Source organism: Lissotriton vulgaris, chromosome 2_1, assembly GCF_964263255.1.
Source record: "Lissotriton vulgaris chromosome 2_1, aLisVul1.2, whole genome shotgun sequence".
NCBI lineage: Eukaryota > Metazoa > Chordata > Amphibia > Caudata > Salamandridae > Lissotriton > Lissotriton vulgaris.
Genome location: NC_141687.1, coordinates 1,970,138,723 through 1,970,155,810, shown reverse-complemented (window position 1 = coordinate 1,970,155,810; position 17,088 = coordinate 1,970,138,723). Strand labels below are relative to the sequence as shown.

At 48.5% G+C, this 17,088-nt stretch overlaps 1 protein-coding gene across 1 annotated transcript in view; it reads right to left on the bottom strand.

Moving 5' to 3' along the window:
* LOC147733581 (protein regulator of cytokinesis 1-like) overlaps nucleotides 1–10,917 on the bottom strand; it is an 863,550-nt gene extending 852,633 nt beyond the window's left edge. Inside the window, exon 1 of the mRNA XM_086958987.1 lies at nucleotides 10,761–10,917. Within this exon, the coding sequence (XP_086815113.1) occupies nucleotides 10,761–10,777 (17 nt within the window). The 5' untranslated portion in view covers nucleotides 10,778–10,917. The remainder of the gene's footprint in view (nucleotides 1–10,760) is intronic.
* Nucleotides 10,918–17,088: the final 6,171 nt, after the last annotated feature.

The window sequence follows — 17,088 nt, the reverse complement described above, 5'->3', positions numbered from 1 at the left end:
ACTGACGAAAACAAAAGCACGCGAGCGTGTGGTCAGCTTTCTGAAGCCCCTACATGAGGTCTCTCGCTGTGAGAGCAATGCTGCACACTGCAACGCTAGGCGCAAGACCTAAAAACAAAAAGGACTAGGGGTTTCTAACAAATATACTCCTACTAGAGGTCAACATGTTTCTGCCCTTATTCGACACCCATTGGAGTTCATGGGCATTCCTCAAGTGCAAATCAACAAGCATTTGCAATGCAATAGGTCTCGCAGTTGTTTGAGTTTGAGCTATTGGCATTGTAAATAGCAATAGCTTTTATTTACGTGTTGGTTTTCGAAACATAAATAAAAAGCATGGTCATTTACAATGCCAATAGCTTAAACTCTTGCAAATGCAAGACCTATTGCATTGCAAATGCTTGTTTGATTTGCAACTGCACTGTTATTTAATTACATTATAATTTGTGCAGTCTTTATATGAACTATAAGGTTACAAGATGGTGCCTACGAAAACATCCTTTTATACTTAGTTACTGCACTGGTCATTTCAGAGTATTTAAACACTACAACGTCCAAAATGGTATGCGTTCGTGAACACAGTTGCACAAGGCAACTAAAACACGTCTATTCTTCTCCTGCCAATTAAGAGAGTACAGTTACGCAGCTGGCTGGAGTGCAGTGTTCGTCCTTTACCAACAGACTGATCCGCTTTGATGTTTGGCGCGGACACACCTGTTGCACCGCCACCTCTGACGATTCAGAAGCACACCAGCACCTGCTTACAGCATTATATATATATATATATATATATATATATATATATATATATATATATATATATATCTCCAAGATACAACCACAGGATTGGTATATAATGTATTTATTTTTGTACGCAGCAGTTGAAGTAATCAGTACTAGTTCAATTAGTCTTTATTTCGAATAAAAAAATTCATAAAAGACAACAAATATCTTTAAAAAGCATTTTCAGTATACAGCATTGTACATTGGATCCACCAGTACATAAATATAGTGTACATAAACATTAAAACTAATAAAAAAAGCGATTTACAGTTTCTTTGCACGGATAAGCCACAGCCAACCCAAAAATTTAGCAACACAAATCACTGACTTAGCAGTGCGTAGATCTCTCAATTTAAGCAGGGCTGCGTGGCTACCCTCACAGTTAAGTGTTTTACAGATCGGTTTCAACCATTTTAGTCTGGGCGATCGATAGGCAGGACATGCAAAAAATACATGGCCCAGGCTTTCTACCTGATCAGGACAAAAGGGGCATTTGTCGCTTGAGTTTGTTGCCCACTTTGCAGTAAAAGACTTGATCGGTAGGGTTCCCACCCGAAACTGATGGTACAACTTGCGATCAAGTGATTTGCATATCAGGTCCCAATAAGGTTCGAGAAATGGGGTTATCTTGTGCATTAGAAACTGTCCCGTTAGGTTATTAACAGAGGAGAGGGAGACCAGTACGGATTTTTTACCAACCCAATAAAGCTCTTTGAATTCCGCTTTCGATGGGAAGCTTGAACATTCGGGATGTAGCCATAGCTCTGGGAGGCCCATCAAATACAGGATCTGCTTAACCTCCCGTAGCCATGGAATTTTCTGGGCACCCCACAATGCTCTAACCTCACCTAATTCTTGGGCAAATAAGCTAAGTTCTTGGGTCGTCCAAAGGCGACGCTAAAGAGCAACAAGACGGTACTGTGCCATCTCATCCAACGGTTTGCAACCTAAATCTCAAAGCAGAGGTGTAATGGGGGAAGATTGGGGGAGTCCCACTAGGTTCCGGAGGAACTTATTCTGAGCACTAGTAAGGGCCGACAAACCTTTATATCCCCAGATATCCGCACCATACAGGGTACCCGCATTCACCTTGGCCTCATATATTTTTAACGCGGGTGTAATGCGTTTTGTCATGGTTTTTTTCTGTTCCTTAATCAGACAACCTGTAAGGCGAACAAACTTAAGGGTTAACACTTCCAGCTGGGGTTTCCATGTAAGTTGGTGGTCCAAGGTCACGCCCACGTAAGACATGACTTTGACCTGTTCTATTGGAACACCCTCTAATGAGAATGAGCTGGTGATAGGCTTGTTTTTATTGAAAATCATAAATTTGGTTTTGTCAGCATTGATTTGGAGGTCATTTAATGAACAAAACTCAGCAAATCTATTTAAGGCAGCCTGCAGGCCGCTACGGGTCCTTGAAAGGAGCAGGGTGTTGTCGGCGAATATTAACATGGGATACTTTGAACCCCCCAGGGTAGGTGCATCAGTATTAGTGTCGTTAAAAAATGCGACCACCCGGTTGATAAACAGGAGGAACAAGGTAGGGGCCAGCACGCAGCCCTGCCGGACGCCACGTTCGACAGGGAAGCTAGCGGTCACCTGACCCGGTTTGCCCCATCTTACGCGTGCAAAGTTATCCTCATGAAGGCGCCTAACCAGGTCTAACAGTTCTGGAGGAAATTCCATGCTTCTCAGGGCATCCCAAAGTTTTGCCCTGGGAACCAGGTCAAATGCCGACCGAAGGTCGACAAAGGCAGCGTAGATGACACCACCGCCCAAAAAGACCACCTTCCAGTACATCATGGTAAGCCGAAACACCTGGTCAAGGGTGCTGGTGCCTGATCTAAACCCTGCCTGCATGGGGGAGAGTATGTTGTTTTGCTCAATCCACCCCTGTATTCTAGCTAGGGCCATTCGTGATACCACTTTCTGGATGGTATCGATCAGGCTAATGGGGCGATAGTTTTTTGGTAAGGATCGATCCCATTTCTTAAAGACCAGGATTATCTCGGCCCCTTTCCAGGACTGCGGTATCCTTTCCCCGGCTGCAATGGAATTTGCTAAGATTTTGATATAAGGGACCCACAAATCTAGGTTCAATTTAAAAAGGTCAGCTGGTACAGCGTCAATACCTGGAGCTTTCCCAGACTGAATGGAACCTAGTGCATGTTCAGTGTCTGAAAAGCTAAAAGTGAGTCTGTCCCCATGCGGAGCTAAGTTGGTCCCTGTTAAAGGCCCTTCAGCCGACTGGGGGGCATTCTGGTTAGTGAATTGGGCAGAAAAAAATTTCACCCAATCTGCTGCTGAAACATGGTTTTCAGGGGATAATCAATCTAAACCCCTGCCCCGCCTGACTATCTCCCAAAATCTAATTTGGTTGGAAGACTCACATGCTTGAAGAAGATCAAGCCAATATGAGTCATCCCAATCCCTTTTGGCTTCCCAGATAGTGCGTTTGTAAACCTGTCGCTACCCTAATATCCGGGGTGTTTCTAGATTTGACCACAGCAATAAGGATGCCATGGGCTTCTCTACAGTTTTTGTTGTACCAGCCTTTAGATTGCTTAGCCTTCTGTTTCCGGCATGGTCTAGTGAGAAGTTCCTTAATTGCCGCAAAACATGCCTCGTGAAGGTCGACGTTATTAATCTTGGGCATGTCATTGGAAGATGGTGCCATCATCTTATCTTTGGTATGTAGGACCAATTCTTCTATCTGACTGACAAGCTCTGAATCAGCTATCACCCTGGACCATTTGACCCGTCTTCTGTTGTCACACAAGACGAGGTCAGATGTGATACAGTCTGATTCTGCCTGGAGTGGCCCTAGCCCTGGGACCTTGAGTACAAGTGAGAGGGGATTGTGATCACTCTCCAGCCTTGTATCTATAGTCATGTCCAGTTACAGATGCCCAAGATTCGATGTTAATTAGTATGTAGTCAATGCGGCTTGCGCAGGACCCATTGTCAAAAGTTGGCTTCCCCTCCTTATCAGATAAGCTACGGCCATTCACTGCTCGGAGCCCCCATTCCAGGCAGAGCCCAAGCCAATTAAAAGCAGCCTCAGTTCCCCCGACACCCTTGGTAATTGCTAACGGGGGAATGTTCCATGTGGAATCTTCTTCTAAACCAACATCTTCAGCAAGGTTCAGGATAGGCTCAAATGAGCAGTTCAAGTCACCAGCCACTATAGTGAGCTGGTCGCTTTTGTGCTCGTTTAGGAAGACTTCCAGATCAATAAGGATCGGTTGCTTCTTGCCGCCCTGGCATCCTCTGGCATAGATATTAATAAGGATTATATCTTTACAGTTCTCCTTACTTAAGGATATACAAAGAAGATCAGGATTCGTCCCCACTATTTCTCTTGTGTTGAATCCCAAGCTATTTTTTATCCAGATGGGGAGACCACCCGAGGCCCTGCCCTTCATGCCCTGTGTTGCCGGTTTATAGAAGTTTAGATAACCTAGTCTAAACAGTGGGGCAACTGACCAGGTTTCCTGGAAAAGGATGATGTCATGGGATGAGATGTAATCTGCCCAGTCATCATTATCCAGGCGACCCCGTAAACCCGCTATGTTCCAGGATGCTATTTTAATTTGGTTAGCGGGGGTGCTAGTACAAGGGGTTACATGCTGTGCTAAAATTCCTACTTCAGCCGGGAGGGGATTATGGGCATTGGCAAGTGTTGTTTGTTGGACTGAAGGCAACATTGGACAAGCCACACTAACACCTTTCGTGGTGTACATAATAGGGTCTGCCAGCTCCCTTTTTGTGTTCTCCCCCCCCCCCAAGTCAGTCAACCTCCTCAAGGCAGCCTAACATATTAGACATAGGGGCACCCTGCCACCAGGCACTCTGGCTTGGTCCCCCATTCCTAAAACCCCTGTTCCTGGACTTTTGAATTGTTGTCCAAGTCCCACCTGTCCTATGCTGATTTCTAGGAGGGTAGAAAAAAGTGAGGGGTCTAACAACAACTGTCTGGTCGTCTTCGCAAGGGGCCCATGAACAGAGGTGCTGTGCAGTATGGGGGTCAGCAAAGGTCACCACTATACAGTCGCTCCATGATGGATTTGTGGCTCGGTCCGACCCACGGTACTCTTCGCACCATTAGTACCCGGCTTCTTTGGTGGCTTGGGAGCTATCTATTTGTATTTAGCCAGTGTATTACCTTGTTTTTAAGGGACCAGTGGTCCTCTTTTGCTAGTGGGTCAAGAGTTGGTACACCAGCTAATACAATGACGTATGAACTAGCTTCCGGTGGTAGATCAATATAGCCACCACGGAAGTTGGGTCTACTAAGTTCAAAAGGAGGCTGGGCATTGAGGGATGGCTGATTAGATTGCCGGTCAGCTAAGGGCACAGGTTTTGAACGTGCAGTATTCTGCTGGGGATGTGAGTCAATCCCAGCTCGAAAGGCAGTGAGCTTAGGTTTAGGTGGCACTGAGGACTCCTTCGGAGGGCAAGCTCTGGGGATTTGGGATGGTAGTGATGCTATTCCCTATTTTTGTGCGAGGTTTAGGTACAGGTTTGGGTCCCAGAGAAGGAGCAACTGGTGCATCTACTTCTAAAGGCTGTGAAGGTAAAACCTCCCCCTGTGAAAATCTAGCTTCCATCTGCTTGAGACTAAGACTGGCCAATGTGACGATTGTCCTGTCCATCTCGAGCAGATGGTTTTCTATTCTAGAAAGTTTGAGTTCCAAGGGGGTGAGTAACTTCTTAAGAGTGTCCCAAACAGTTTGTACAAATTCCTCGTCACCCCTCTTATCCCCCTCAACCCCACTCAAACTTCCCTCCCTTGACCCATCTTTGCTCGAGCCGGGAAGCGATACCACCTGTTGAACATTCAATGCTCCCTCCAAGGCATGGGTAGTAGCACTAACAGGCAAGTCTATGTAAGTTTTGTCATTTGAATCCCCAGGGGCAGAGGCGCTTAATTGGCATCGGCAATTAAAAAACTGGGCTCTCGCAATTTTAGCCTTTTTGCGGGCAAATGCAGACCTAGCCAAGCTTTTCTTTTGCTGAAGCGCCATTTTTTTAGCATTATTATTAGCCCGTGTAACAGCCCTAGGTGATTTACTCTTTGCCTGTGAGCTTACACCAACTACAGGTTTGGATAGCGCAACCTCCTCCGGAGGATTTGGTGAAAGATCCTTCACTTGGTCGCATGGAGGCAGAGATGGGCAATGGTGTATTTCTGCCATTGTAAGCAGGGGGCGAGGGCCTGTTGTGCGCTCAGGGGGTAAGAGCTAGAGCAAGGTTGCCAATTGATGATTTTTTTGAGGAGGCAATATTTAAGGACAGTTTGCGGGCAGCATCAAGTTCAAGGGAGACCCTGTGTTGCATTTTGTTAATTTCGGCATCAATGGCCAGATTGGTCTTTGTTAAAAAGTCATCCAGGGTCCCGCTAGGTCTACTAAGTCCCCTAGCAGTTTTACTTCGTGTAGCTCGTGTACACATAATGAACAATGGGGAGCTAACCACAGATGAGAAGAAACTGACTCACATACAATTAGACAGCCGTAGAACCAAGTAACGTGGCCCAGCCCAGACCTCTTACGGCCTCAAACGGCCCGGTCTTTGGCCCCGGTCTTTGGCCCCGGTCTTTGGCCCCGCGTGCGCGTTACTGTCTCAGATTATCAAGGAGAGGGGCCAATGGAGGGGGCGGGAAGAGGACCAGCTGCGGCCGATGAGCGCCGCTCAGCAGGCTGGTCCTCGCAGTCCCGCCTCTTGCCTGGGTAGATGGATCAGCAGGTACTCTGGCTGCGTTGGTGCTCCTATGCACGTTACCGGGTCAGCAAACACCAAGTCCCCACCAGTGTCTTCCGCCTGCGAGCGGCACCCGCGGAGCGGGGGCCGCGAGGCGTGGTGTGGCGAAGGGACCGGAAACAGGTAGGCAAGACGAAACGCAGCTCCCAGCAGGGTGAGCAGTCAGGAAGGAAACCCAAGGGAATTACACTCCACACTGATTTTGTCCAGTGGAGGGGGCGGGAAGAGGACCAGCTGCGGCCGATGAGCGCCGCTCAGGAGGCTGGTCCTCGCAGTCCCGCCTCTTGCCTGGGTAGATGGATCAGCAGGTACTCTGGCCGCGTTGGTGCTCCTATGCACGTTACCGGGTCAGCAAACACCAAGTCCCCACCAGTGTCTTCTGCCTGCGAGCGGCAGCCGCGGAGCGGGGGCCGCGAGGCGTGGTGTGGCGAAGGGACCAGAAACAGGTAGGCAAGACGAAACGCAGCTCCCAGCAGGGTCAGCAGTCAGGAAGGAAACCCAAGGGAATTACACTCCACACTGATTTTGTCCAGTGGAGGGGGCGGGAAAAGGACCAGCTGCGGCCGATGAGCGCCGCTCAGCAGGCTGGTCCTCGCAGTCCCACCTCTTGCCTGGGTAGATGGATCAGCAGGTACTCTGGCCGCGTTGGTGCTCCTATGCACGTTACCGGGTCAGCAAACACCAAGTCCCCCACCAGTGTCTTCCGCCTGCTAGCGGCTCCCGCGGAGCGGGGGCCGCGAGGCGTGATGTGGCGAAGGGACCAGAAACAGGTAGGCAAGACGAAACGCAGCTCCCAGCAGGGTCAGCAGTCAGGAAGGAAACGCAAGGGAATTACACTCCACACTGATTTTATCCAGTGGAGGGGGCGGGAAGAGGACCAGCTGCGGCCGATTAGCGCCGCTCAGCAGGCTGGTCCTCGCAGTCCCGCCTTTTGCCTGGGTAGATGGATCAGCAGGTACTCTGGCCGCGTTGGTGCTCCTATGCACGTTACCGGGTCAGCAAACACCAAGTCCCCACCAGTGTCTTCCACCTGCGAGCGGCTCCCGCGGAGCGGGGGCCGCGAGGCGTGGTGTGGCGAAGGGACCGGAAACAGGTAGGCAAGACGAAACGCAGCTCCCAGCAGGGTCAGCAGTCAGGAAGGAAACAGTATTAGCAGGGGAAAACCAGAGTACAGGATAAAACAACAATCCATGCCCATTCAAATACTGGTCTCTGCTGGGACTAAACCACCTTCAGTTTAGCTCAAACATATAGCAACTATGTTCAAAAGTGCTGATACTTTAATAGTCCGAGAAGTTTCGCTACTATACCATTAAATGTACATCTCTATTGAGACTGATGCAGTAAGTTTAAAGCAAAGTGGTACTGCCGAGACGCTCTGATACTGTTCCATTGCATCTATAGAAACCCTTCTGAAAAGCTCAGTCCTGCCCCCGTTCCAAATACGGTACTAAAGGGGAAGGTGATGGACAGAGCATCTGAACCAATCAAACACTCACACCCAGTCAACAGATCTGAGTTTATTCCATCACCGTTCTTTAGCCCACTCTGCCACCCCGGTTCAGACATGGCCATATGCAAATCAGTCTGACCCTGTGCCTCATGGGAACAGTCCAGCCCGAACTGCCAAGCCATGCCTTCCCTGGACCGGAAACAAGCTTCCTAGGACCGGTTTCTGGCATTACAGCCATCTTCAGCCAGGCTTGCTTGAATCCAGTGGCAAAGTGAGCAAGGGACTCACGTCTGAGCATACCCTGCCAACTTATGGGAAACATGCATGTGTATCAGCATAACGACGCCACCAGCAGCCAGGGGCGGATTGGCAAGGCGGGCATTCGGGAATGGGCCGAAGGGCCGGTGCCTCAGTGCCCTCGGTGGGCCGTTTTTTTTTCCCCTGTCCCAGTCCACAGAGAGTGGACTAGGAAAGGGGAGGAAAAAAAACGGCCCACAGAGTGCACGGAGACAGAGACACAGAAAATGAAAGCAGCCTCGCTGTGCGGCCGGACAGCGATTGTCAGCAGTGGCCTCTCCTTCACCCCTGCCCTGCCAAGCAATCAAGCTGAGGCTGGGCAGGGGTGATTGTTTGCAATAATCGGCCTCCCTGGGGGCCAGGTGTTTCTCAGGCCTTTGAGCCATTTGCACCTCGGCCCCCTGGCGCCCATGCAGCCCAGAAACGATGTTAGTCTTGACACCTCGCCCACAGCCCTTCACATTCAGGGCATAGTGGGCGAGGAAGAATGGGTCTTTCTGTGGGGGCCTGGTGATGTTTGGAATTTTTTTGTTTTATTTATTTATGCGATTTTATAGGTGTCAGAGCGCTTCACTCTAGGAACAGCAATAATACATGAGGAGAAAATTATAAGTGGACAAATTACAAAAGCAAACGTTAAGTTACATGAATCAAAAGTGATAGTGATCTAACAAAATACAAGAGGAGCTAACGATACATTACAGGAGGAAAAAGTGATATGTGTGCAGGTTACAAAAGCGTACAAAATACAAGTAGAGGTATAATGCTGCAATTATGGCAGACACTCCAGCACAAGAACAAACGTTACGTAGGCAATGGTGGCACTTGTGCAAGTATCTAGAGCAAACAAAAATGAGAGGTAGCAAACAGTGTGTTACAAGAGAAAAGTGACGTGTGCAAGTTACAAAAGGGTACCATACACAGGCACAAGGGTAATACTACAGTAAATGGTAAATACTCAAACTGCCAGAACACACTGGGAAGGCCCTTCCCATGCACCAGCTTCACCTCAGCCTCCCCCCTGGCTACCTTGGATGACCCAGAAAGCTGTGTTTTGTGCTCCCCTGCCAGGACATTTTCCCATGGCCTGGAGGGTTGATTAATTTACTAATTGTAGGGGCCTTACCTCTGTTCATGTGCTCCTGAGCTGAAGGTCTGGGGAGGGCTCAGTAGGTTAGTAATAGCTGGGGCTTTGCTGCTTTTCAGGTGCTCCTGTGCTGAAGGTCTGGGGAGGGCTAAGTAGGTTAGTAATAGCAGGGGCTTTGCTGCTTTTCAGGTGCTCCTGTGCTGGAGGGCTGGAATAATTTTGTGACAAAAAGGGGCCTTGCTATTTTTTTTAGTTGCTCAGCATGTAGGCCATTGTCACCTTGGCCCTGTGTCGTGTGCAAGAACAGTATCCTCCCACTTTCATTCCTTGTCTGTGCAAATGGTGTTTCATGAAAGGGCACGCCCCTTGAAGGTGGGCCACGCACCTTAAATGTGGGCCACGCCCCTTAAATGTGGGCCACGCCCCTTAAATGTGGGCCACTTTTTTCATCAGTGCCCGGGCCGAATTGTGATCCCAATCCGACCCTGCCAGCAGCTAACAGCCAGGCAGAGTGCAGACCTTGCAGAGTGCCGACTTGCAGACTGCCGACCTTGCAGTGTCAAGAGTACAGCACTGCGGCCAGATCCGAAATCAAGGTCAAGAGACCCGTTATTCACTGCAGGTACCAGGCTCCGCATACCTTGTTATCAAAGTACAGTGCACCACAGTCTGTAGCCCGTAAGTGACTACCAGAGTGAGAAATGCGGAGGAAAATCGTGTGAACGGAGAACAGGAGTGATAGAGACACTGAAAATGCACCCCTTCCACATGCCTAGAGTTGTTCAATTTTCCGAATAATGCGTTCAGAAAGAATAAAAAAATTGTTCAAATTTCGTTTAAAAAAAACTTGCGTTGTTAATCAGAATCTGCTAATAAGCATTGGCGACGCAAATAGGCCTGGTTTAAGTTTTCTTTATTGCAGTGTGATATGTCAGGACGCAGGGACTGAAAACTCAGAAACCTGTGAAGCGGGATGTTATACTCGCAGTCCTAAACCGAACTGAAAACATAAAACAAGTCATATATGTAACGCGGCAACTGGGCACTAGGCAGCATGCAGTACACAAAACCTACCAAAAACAGAAATGAGCTACTTACATCTAACAAAGTCTACACAGACCAACCAATTCGAGAATATTACGCGCTCAACCTCATGCTTTTACCATCGTTAATAGTTCCCTTAACGTTTGATTAAAAAAAAAAAAAGTCTTGTTTTTCCTCGGGTTCGAACCTACCTGCCACAATAAGCTAGATAACAAGAAAATAGAACAGCTGAATGAAAAAGGCAAGGTTTCACAACAAAAATTACCCCATTCTACACCCTAACGAAACGGGAAAAGTGGGCTTTTCTACCATCATGCTTCCATTCCTCACCTCTTCGGCACACTCATTGTCGATTGTCGGGCTCTAAAGGAACTATAACAAGCAGCTTTCCAAAAGAACAAGAAGCGTACACCTGGTCTCGTCTTCTATTAACGTAGGCGAGAACTCAAATTGAACGTGTAAACCTAAGGCGAGCACGCCATTGGTCGAACGTCGACACGTCACACGCTTTATACGAGCTGCACCACCACCTCCAAGAGTAATTTACGCACCTGTATAGCCAAGAGGTGGTACGTGAAGAGGATTGTTGTGGCCAGAAGAATGTAGTGCAATAAAGTTGATTGAAATAGCCCCACTGATCCTTGGAACGCCGCTTCGAAAGGGCCCATTACATACATACGTGAAGTCTGTTTTAGAAAAAAAACATGCTGCTGACATGACAACATTTAGAACACGGAAACAGAGAGATATGGGGAAAAAATCCTAACAGGGACCACCAGTTGGCCAGCGCAGATTGGTGGTGGGTGAACGCAAACATCTATACTGAGTAAACTTAGGAGCAGCCTATCAGTGCAGGCTCCTGTGTACGCGCTTCGTACCTACGGGCGGCGCCCCCGATAACGTGTGCCACCTGCCATCTCAGACGTGGATTCGCACACCCATCCTAATTAAACCCGTGTCCAGTTTGGCATTGCAGACTGGGGTGGGCGCACTTGCACCTCTGGTGCTGGAGACTGTGTGTCCGACCTGCCATTGCAGGTAAGGGTGTGCAATATTGTGTGTGCTTTCACTACCGATGAGACTGGCTCTTCCCAGAAGTTGACATGAGGAAGCGATTATCATTACTTCAGGCTGCAATAGTGGATTGCATCGGAGCAGTCTCATGATGTTTCATTTCAATGAATTCGCTATGCCAAACCCTTTTCATTGATAAAGATGATGTTGGCACAACTCATTTGCAAATCAGTCTTGACCCTGTGCCTTATGGGAACGGCCCAGCCCGAACTGCCAAGCCAGGTCCTCCCTGGCCGAAAACAAGCATCCTGGGACCGGTTTGGCATCACCCCTCATTAGCCAGGCTAGCTTGAATCCCTTGACACAGTGAGCCCAGGACCTACGTCTGGGCATACAAGGCGCACTTAGGGAGAGAAAGCAAAAGACACAGATAATCGACGGAATGCAGAGCAAATCAAACTTTCACCCCCAGTCAAGAGATCTGGGTTAAATCCATCGTTCTTTTGCTCACCATGCCACCCCAGTTTGGACCCAGCCATATGAAAATCAGTTTTGACCCAGTGCCTCATGGGAACAGTCCAGCCCGAATTGCCAATCCAGGTCCTCCCTGGACCAGAAACAAGCATCCTGGGACCGGTTTTGGTCAATTGTTCTTTTTGCAGATGTTTTTTTGCATTTGTCACCCCCAGTGGGATGGGTATGCCCAGACTTGGGTCTTGTGCTCTCCATGCCACTGGAGTCAAGCTAGCCTGGCTGATGAGGGTTGATGCCCTGAAATTCCTAGGATGCTTGTCTCCAGTTCAGGGAGGACCTAGCCTGGTAGTTTGGGTTGGACTGTTCCTATGGGGAACAGGGTCAAGACTGATTTGCATATGGCTGGGTCTGAACTGGAATGGCATGGGGAGCAAAGAAAACCAATGGATTTAGGCCCAGATCTCTGTACTGGGACGAATGTTTTACATTGTGCAGCATTCTGTTCATCAATTGGACTTATGGAATATGGGAATTTCCATGCTCTCAGAGTCCAGTGTGCCATGGTGCCTGGTTCCAGTGGACACTAGGGATCAGGGGAGCATATATGGCATTCCCCAGCAACAGCCATAAAAAATAAAATTGTCATACAATGTGAACAACACACCTCTACCATTTGAGTGTTGGGTGGAATAGATAGGAGAGTGAGGTTTTTGACACTTGGCCTCTCGGGCCAGATCATGGACACACTAAATATTAAGATGTGCATTCCACGACCCCATGACAGACAGGCCTACAATTTAGGGGAGCCATCTGTAGTTCACAGGGAAAACCCTACACTGACCCCTAATTTCAAAGGCACACAATAGTATAACTATGGGTGCCATCCTTCCGCAAAGGGTGAGATACTCTTGTAGAGATGCGGACCCAGAGAACCCGGACTGCAAGGTGCACACTGCCAGAAGACTTTATTGTGCACATGGAGGATTACTGCCCACAAAGGGGACAGAGTGTCCTTGCGGAATAGTGGCTGGCCAGGGTAGAGGCCTGCAGAAGTGTGGCGCCCTGACGTGCTCTCCAAGGGCCTGGCTACGGGCCTCTTGTTTTCTCGGGTTTCTCAGGGACATCAAATATCGTCCGCAAGGGACCTAGCTCATCTACTTTACATCTGGAGAGCGGTGCCCTTACAAATGCTCAAATCGGCTACTAAATCTCAGTGGGTAGCAAGGTGTAAGCAAGGAAAACACTTGTGCCTAGAGACTGGATTATCTAGTACAGAGTCCAGAAATATTGCTTGCATCTAAGGCGTGTGGTCCCTCAAACGCAGGAACCCTGACACTCATAAGCGTCTGGTTGGTCGTGAGCTGAATCACCGGTTGCGGGATCCAAAATGACCTGCTTCCTCAATCGTGTAACATCTCTCTCACGTGACACGCTGACTGCATGCACATTGAGTGCGGTGTCAGATTCACAGGGTGCGACTCTTCAAAGGTAAGTGTGTATCCCTAGTATTGCTGCATTTTTTTATCGTGTGGCTCTGCTGAACTTGCGCCTGTGTGTGCACCAGATGTGGCGTCGCCTGTCCAGGGAGTTACAGAATTTGCCGCTGTGTGACTGGTATTGCCTGGTGCAATCCATTTCAACGGGCACTGGTAATAGTGCCTCGTTTCCAGGGAGGTACTCAATTTGTAACTCATCGTGATTGAGATCTGAAGTGTCTGGTGTGACTCATATTAACATGCACCAGACACTGTGCCCAGCTCGCCTGGGCACAACCATTATCTCAGTGTAGACTCATCCCATAACAAGGCTCCCCTGGGTTACTCCCCATTCATCTGTTGTTGCCTTTTTGACCCTCATCGTGGTGGACCAACAGACCTTTCCTCACCTGGCCCCTCCCAAAGACATCTTGGCGCCAGGTAGTAGTGAGAGAGATTGACTGGGTCGAAGGAAGGCTTCAGAGACAGTTCAGAAGTGGGTCAAGAGACTGCGTGACTCCATTGTGTTTTGAGACCTGTGGGTGAACTTCCAGAGTGGCTGTTAAACTCCCTTTGTTTACGTCTACCTCCTAATTAAATGTGTTAAATATTCCCATCTGCTTCTGGAAGACTCAGACTAAGTGACTTTGGACGCCTGCGGCCTCGTGTCTGGGAGGTGGGGTTGATTATTTACCATCCGGGTATCTAGAATAATTGCGGTGAACTGGAGTGAGGCTGGGACTACGGAATCTGCAGAATGTGTTTTCTATTGACCTACTAGTACCAGTGGATCCGCATTAGGATGCTGAGTGCGTATGTGTGCAAGAGCGCTTTGTACGGACTGTGCTGGTTACCTGTCGCACTGCAGAGGGGTGTGGAGTAATCGTGTGGGGAGTGATAGTGTGAGGTCTGCCTGCGATTCCCGACACTAGCCGTCAGTGCAGCGTTGTACCTTGATTCGGTGCCAAAAGCACATTACATCTGACATTGAGTTTTTACCCTGTGGCTCTGGTCCGTGGTGCTGCTAAAAAGTGTTCTCATTGCATGTATGTACCTATTGTTAATTTGTGTACTATTTAACTGTGTGGGCCTGTATTATCAGGATTGCCAGCGTGGACAGCGTGCCGCACCGCATAAGGGTGCCCTCTCTGTGGGGGGGAGGGGGAGGTGGGGGGGGTTAGATTAGAAATCATCCCCACATTCATACTGTTGTTATCATAATCATATGAATGGGCCTAGTATTGCTAGTAATAATTCAAATATGTTTTATGCCCAGAAGTACCTGATATTCATGTTATAACGATTGAATATGTGTGTTTAAGACAAATGTTTTTACATATATCTTATGGGAAGATTATTTTGTGATGCTCAGTGTATTTACAGTGACTGTCTGCTGTGCCTCTGCTTTACACATTGCCTCTGGATTAAGCCTGACAACTCTGTGCCAAGCTTCCCAAGGGTGAGCACAGATTTTCTTTTACAACTCACTGCATTCTGGTAGTTGTAGTCCAGATTCGCCTCAATCGAATTACATTTTCTAATTATAGTGGCTTAAGGAGGGAACAACTGTACTATAATAGGGTGTGCCTAATGACATGGAGTCATCAGGTAACCTTATTTAGTACCACAAACACAAATTAGGGCTACGGTCGCTAAAGAGATAGAGGAGATATCAACAGGTTGTGCAGGACTCGGGCATATGCACGGTGGCAGTTAACAGGACTGTTTCATGTTGGCCCTCACACATCCCAAAGGGATGTCATGCTTCATCATAGGGTTATTGCTCCTTGTTGGGCCGGTGCTGCAATGCACAGTGGGTCCCCAGAAGGGTCACTTTGGTGGAGATCTTTTATTGGTATACCGTATGATGAATGCAAGGTAGAGTCTAGGTGGAGTGGTTTCTCATGTGTGATGATGTGGGTTAAAACTGGTCTCTCTAGGAAGTCCTGTGATACAACCTTATTTAGTACATATCCATTAAATTAATGACATCAGTTCATGGGTACAGATTTGTGAATAAGTCATCTTTATTGCATCTTGGAAACTGTTGGACAAGAACTATTTGGCAAAACAAATTGGTGGGGTATTGATTCTGTTACCATTCAGTGGCACAACAGTTGATGCTGTTTGGGGTCTGTAGCTAATGGTCATGCTATTTCATTTAGATGTTTTTGTAGTGCCAGTGCCATAGCTTAATTTCCATACCCAGTCCTGAGGCGGAAGCCGGGAGCTGGCAGTACGACTTCATTTTGCATTTGTATTGGTTTTTAACATTGTTTGGTGTCACTTACTGCTGTGTTCTTAAAGCGACTCTGAAACAAAAAGCTTCGTTCTGCGCACAGCCGATCTGAACGCTGTTGCGCTTTCCATCCACTTGAGCGGCCGCCATCATCTCAGGCGTGCTCGCTGAACACGCCCACTTGAGGCCACGCCCCCCCGCACAGCCTATAAATAACGCTGATAACTAGCGTCTTCCATAATTTCCATACCCAGTCCTGAGGCGGAAGCCGGGAGCTGGCAGTACGACTTCATTTTGCATTTGTATTGGTTTTTAACATTGTTTGGTGTCACTTACTGCTGTGTTCTTAAAGCGACTCTGAAACAAAAAGCTTCGTTCTGCGCACAGCCGATCTGAACGCTGTTGCGCTTTCCATCCACTTGAGCGGCCGCCATCATCTCAGGCGTGCTCGCTGACCACGCCCACTTGAGGCCACGCCCCCCTCAGCTAGATATGTGCATGCACAGGAAGCGCAGCGGACGAGCGCAGTGGGAGCGCCGTTTGCACGCCGAAGGCGCGCCTAAGGCAAGCCCGTCTGCGCCCGTCCGCACCAAGTCCGCGACAAGTGCAGGAAACTCTGACCTAACCCCCCCCCCTTAATAAGGTACCAGCCCAACGACCTGCACCGTCTACGTGGTACAAACAACTGCACCTGCAAGCTCGATATGATGAACCTCAACGGTTTGTTCAGCTGTAAACTCTGCCGTTGGTCTTCTGTCAGAACCCCAGCTCAATCGCCCACCCCCATATCCTACCCCATGGTTGACCTGCCGCACTTTAAAGGAGGACTGATTAACGCCCGCTCCATGTGTAGGCACAGCCAAGACATAAGAAACCTTATCCTCAATTTAGACCTCGATTGCCTCCTGATAACGGAAACCTGGCTAACGGACGATAGCAATCCGGATTTAGCCATTGCCCTCCCCCAGGGTTTCTCCATTTTCAGACAAGACAGACTGAAAGGGAGAGGCGGAGGAGTTGCCGTAATACTCAGAAACAGTTTCAACTGCCATACTTTTAACTTAGACCCCCTAAAAGACATCGAAGGTCTTGGTTTCTCAATCAAACTTAACGAATCCTCGTCCTTCTCAGGAGGATTGATTTATCGCCCACCCGGTAATGCCACCAGGTTCCTAGACACGCTGAGCGACTCTTTGGGTCACCTTTTACTTAGATACCCACACTTCACTCTTGTCGGGGATTTTAACTTACACCTTGAGTCCAAATCCGACTTACAGACCAACAACTTTCTACAGACCCTAGAAATTTTCAACCTTCAGCAAAGTGTAACCCAGCCCACTCACTTACTAGGGCATACACTCGATGGGGTTTGCACTAACTTTCCCCCTCTAACTACCCTACCCCCGGTCCCACAAATATGGACGGATCATAGTTTGATCCCGTTCCATATTAAAAC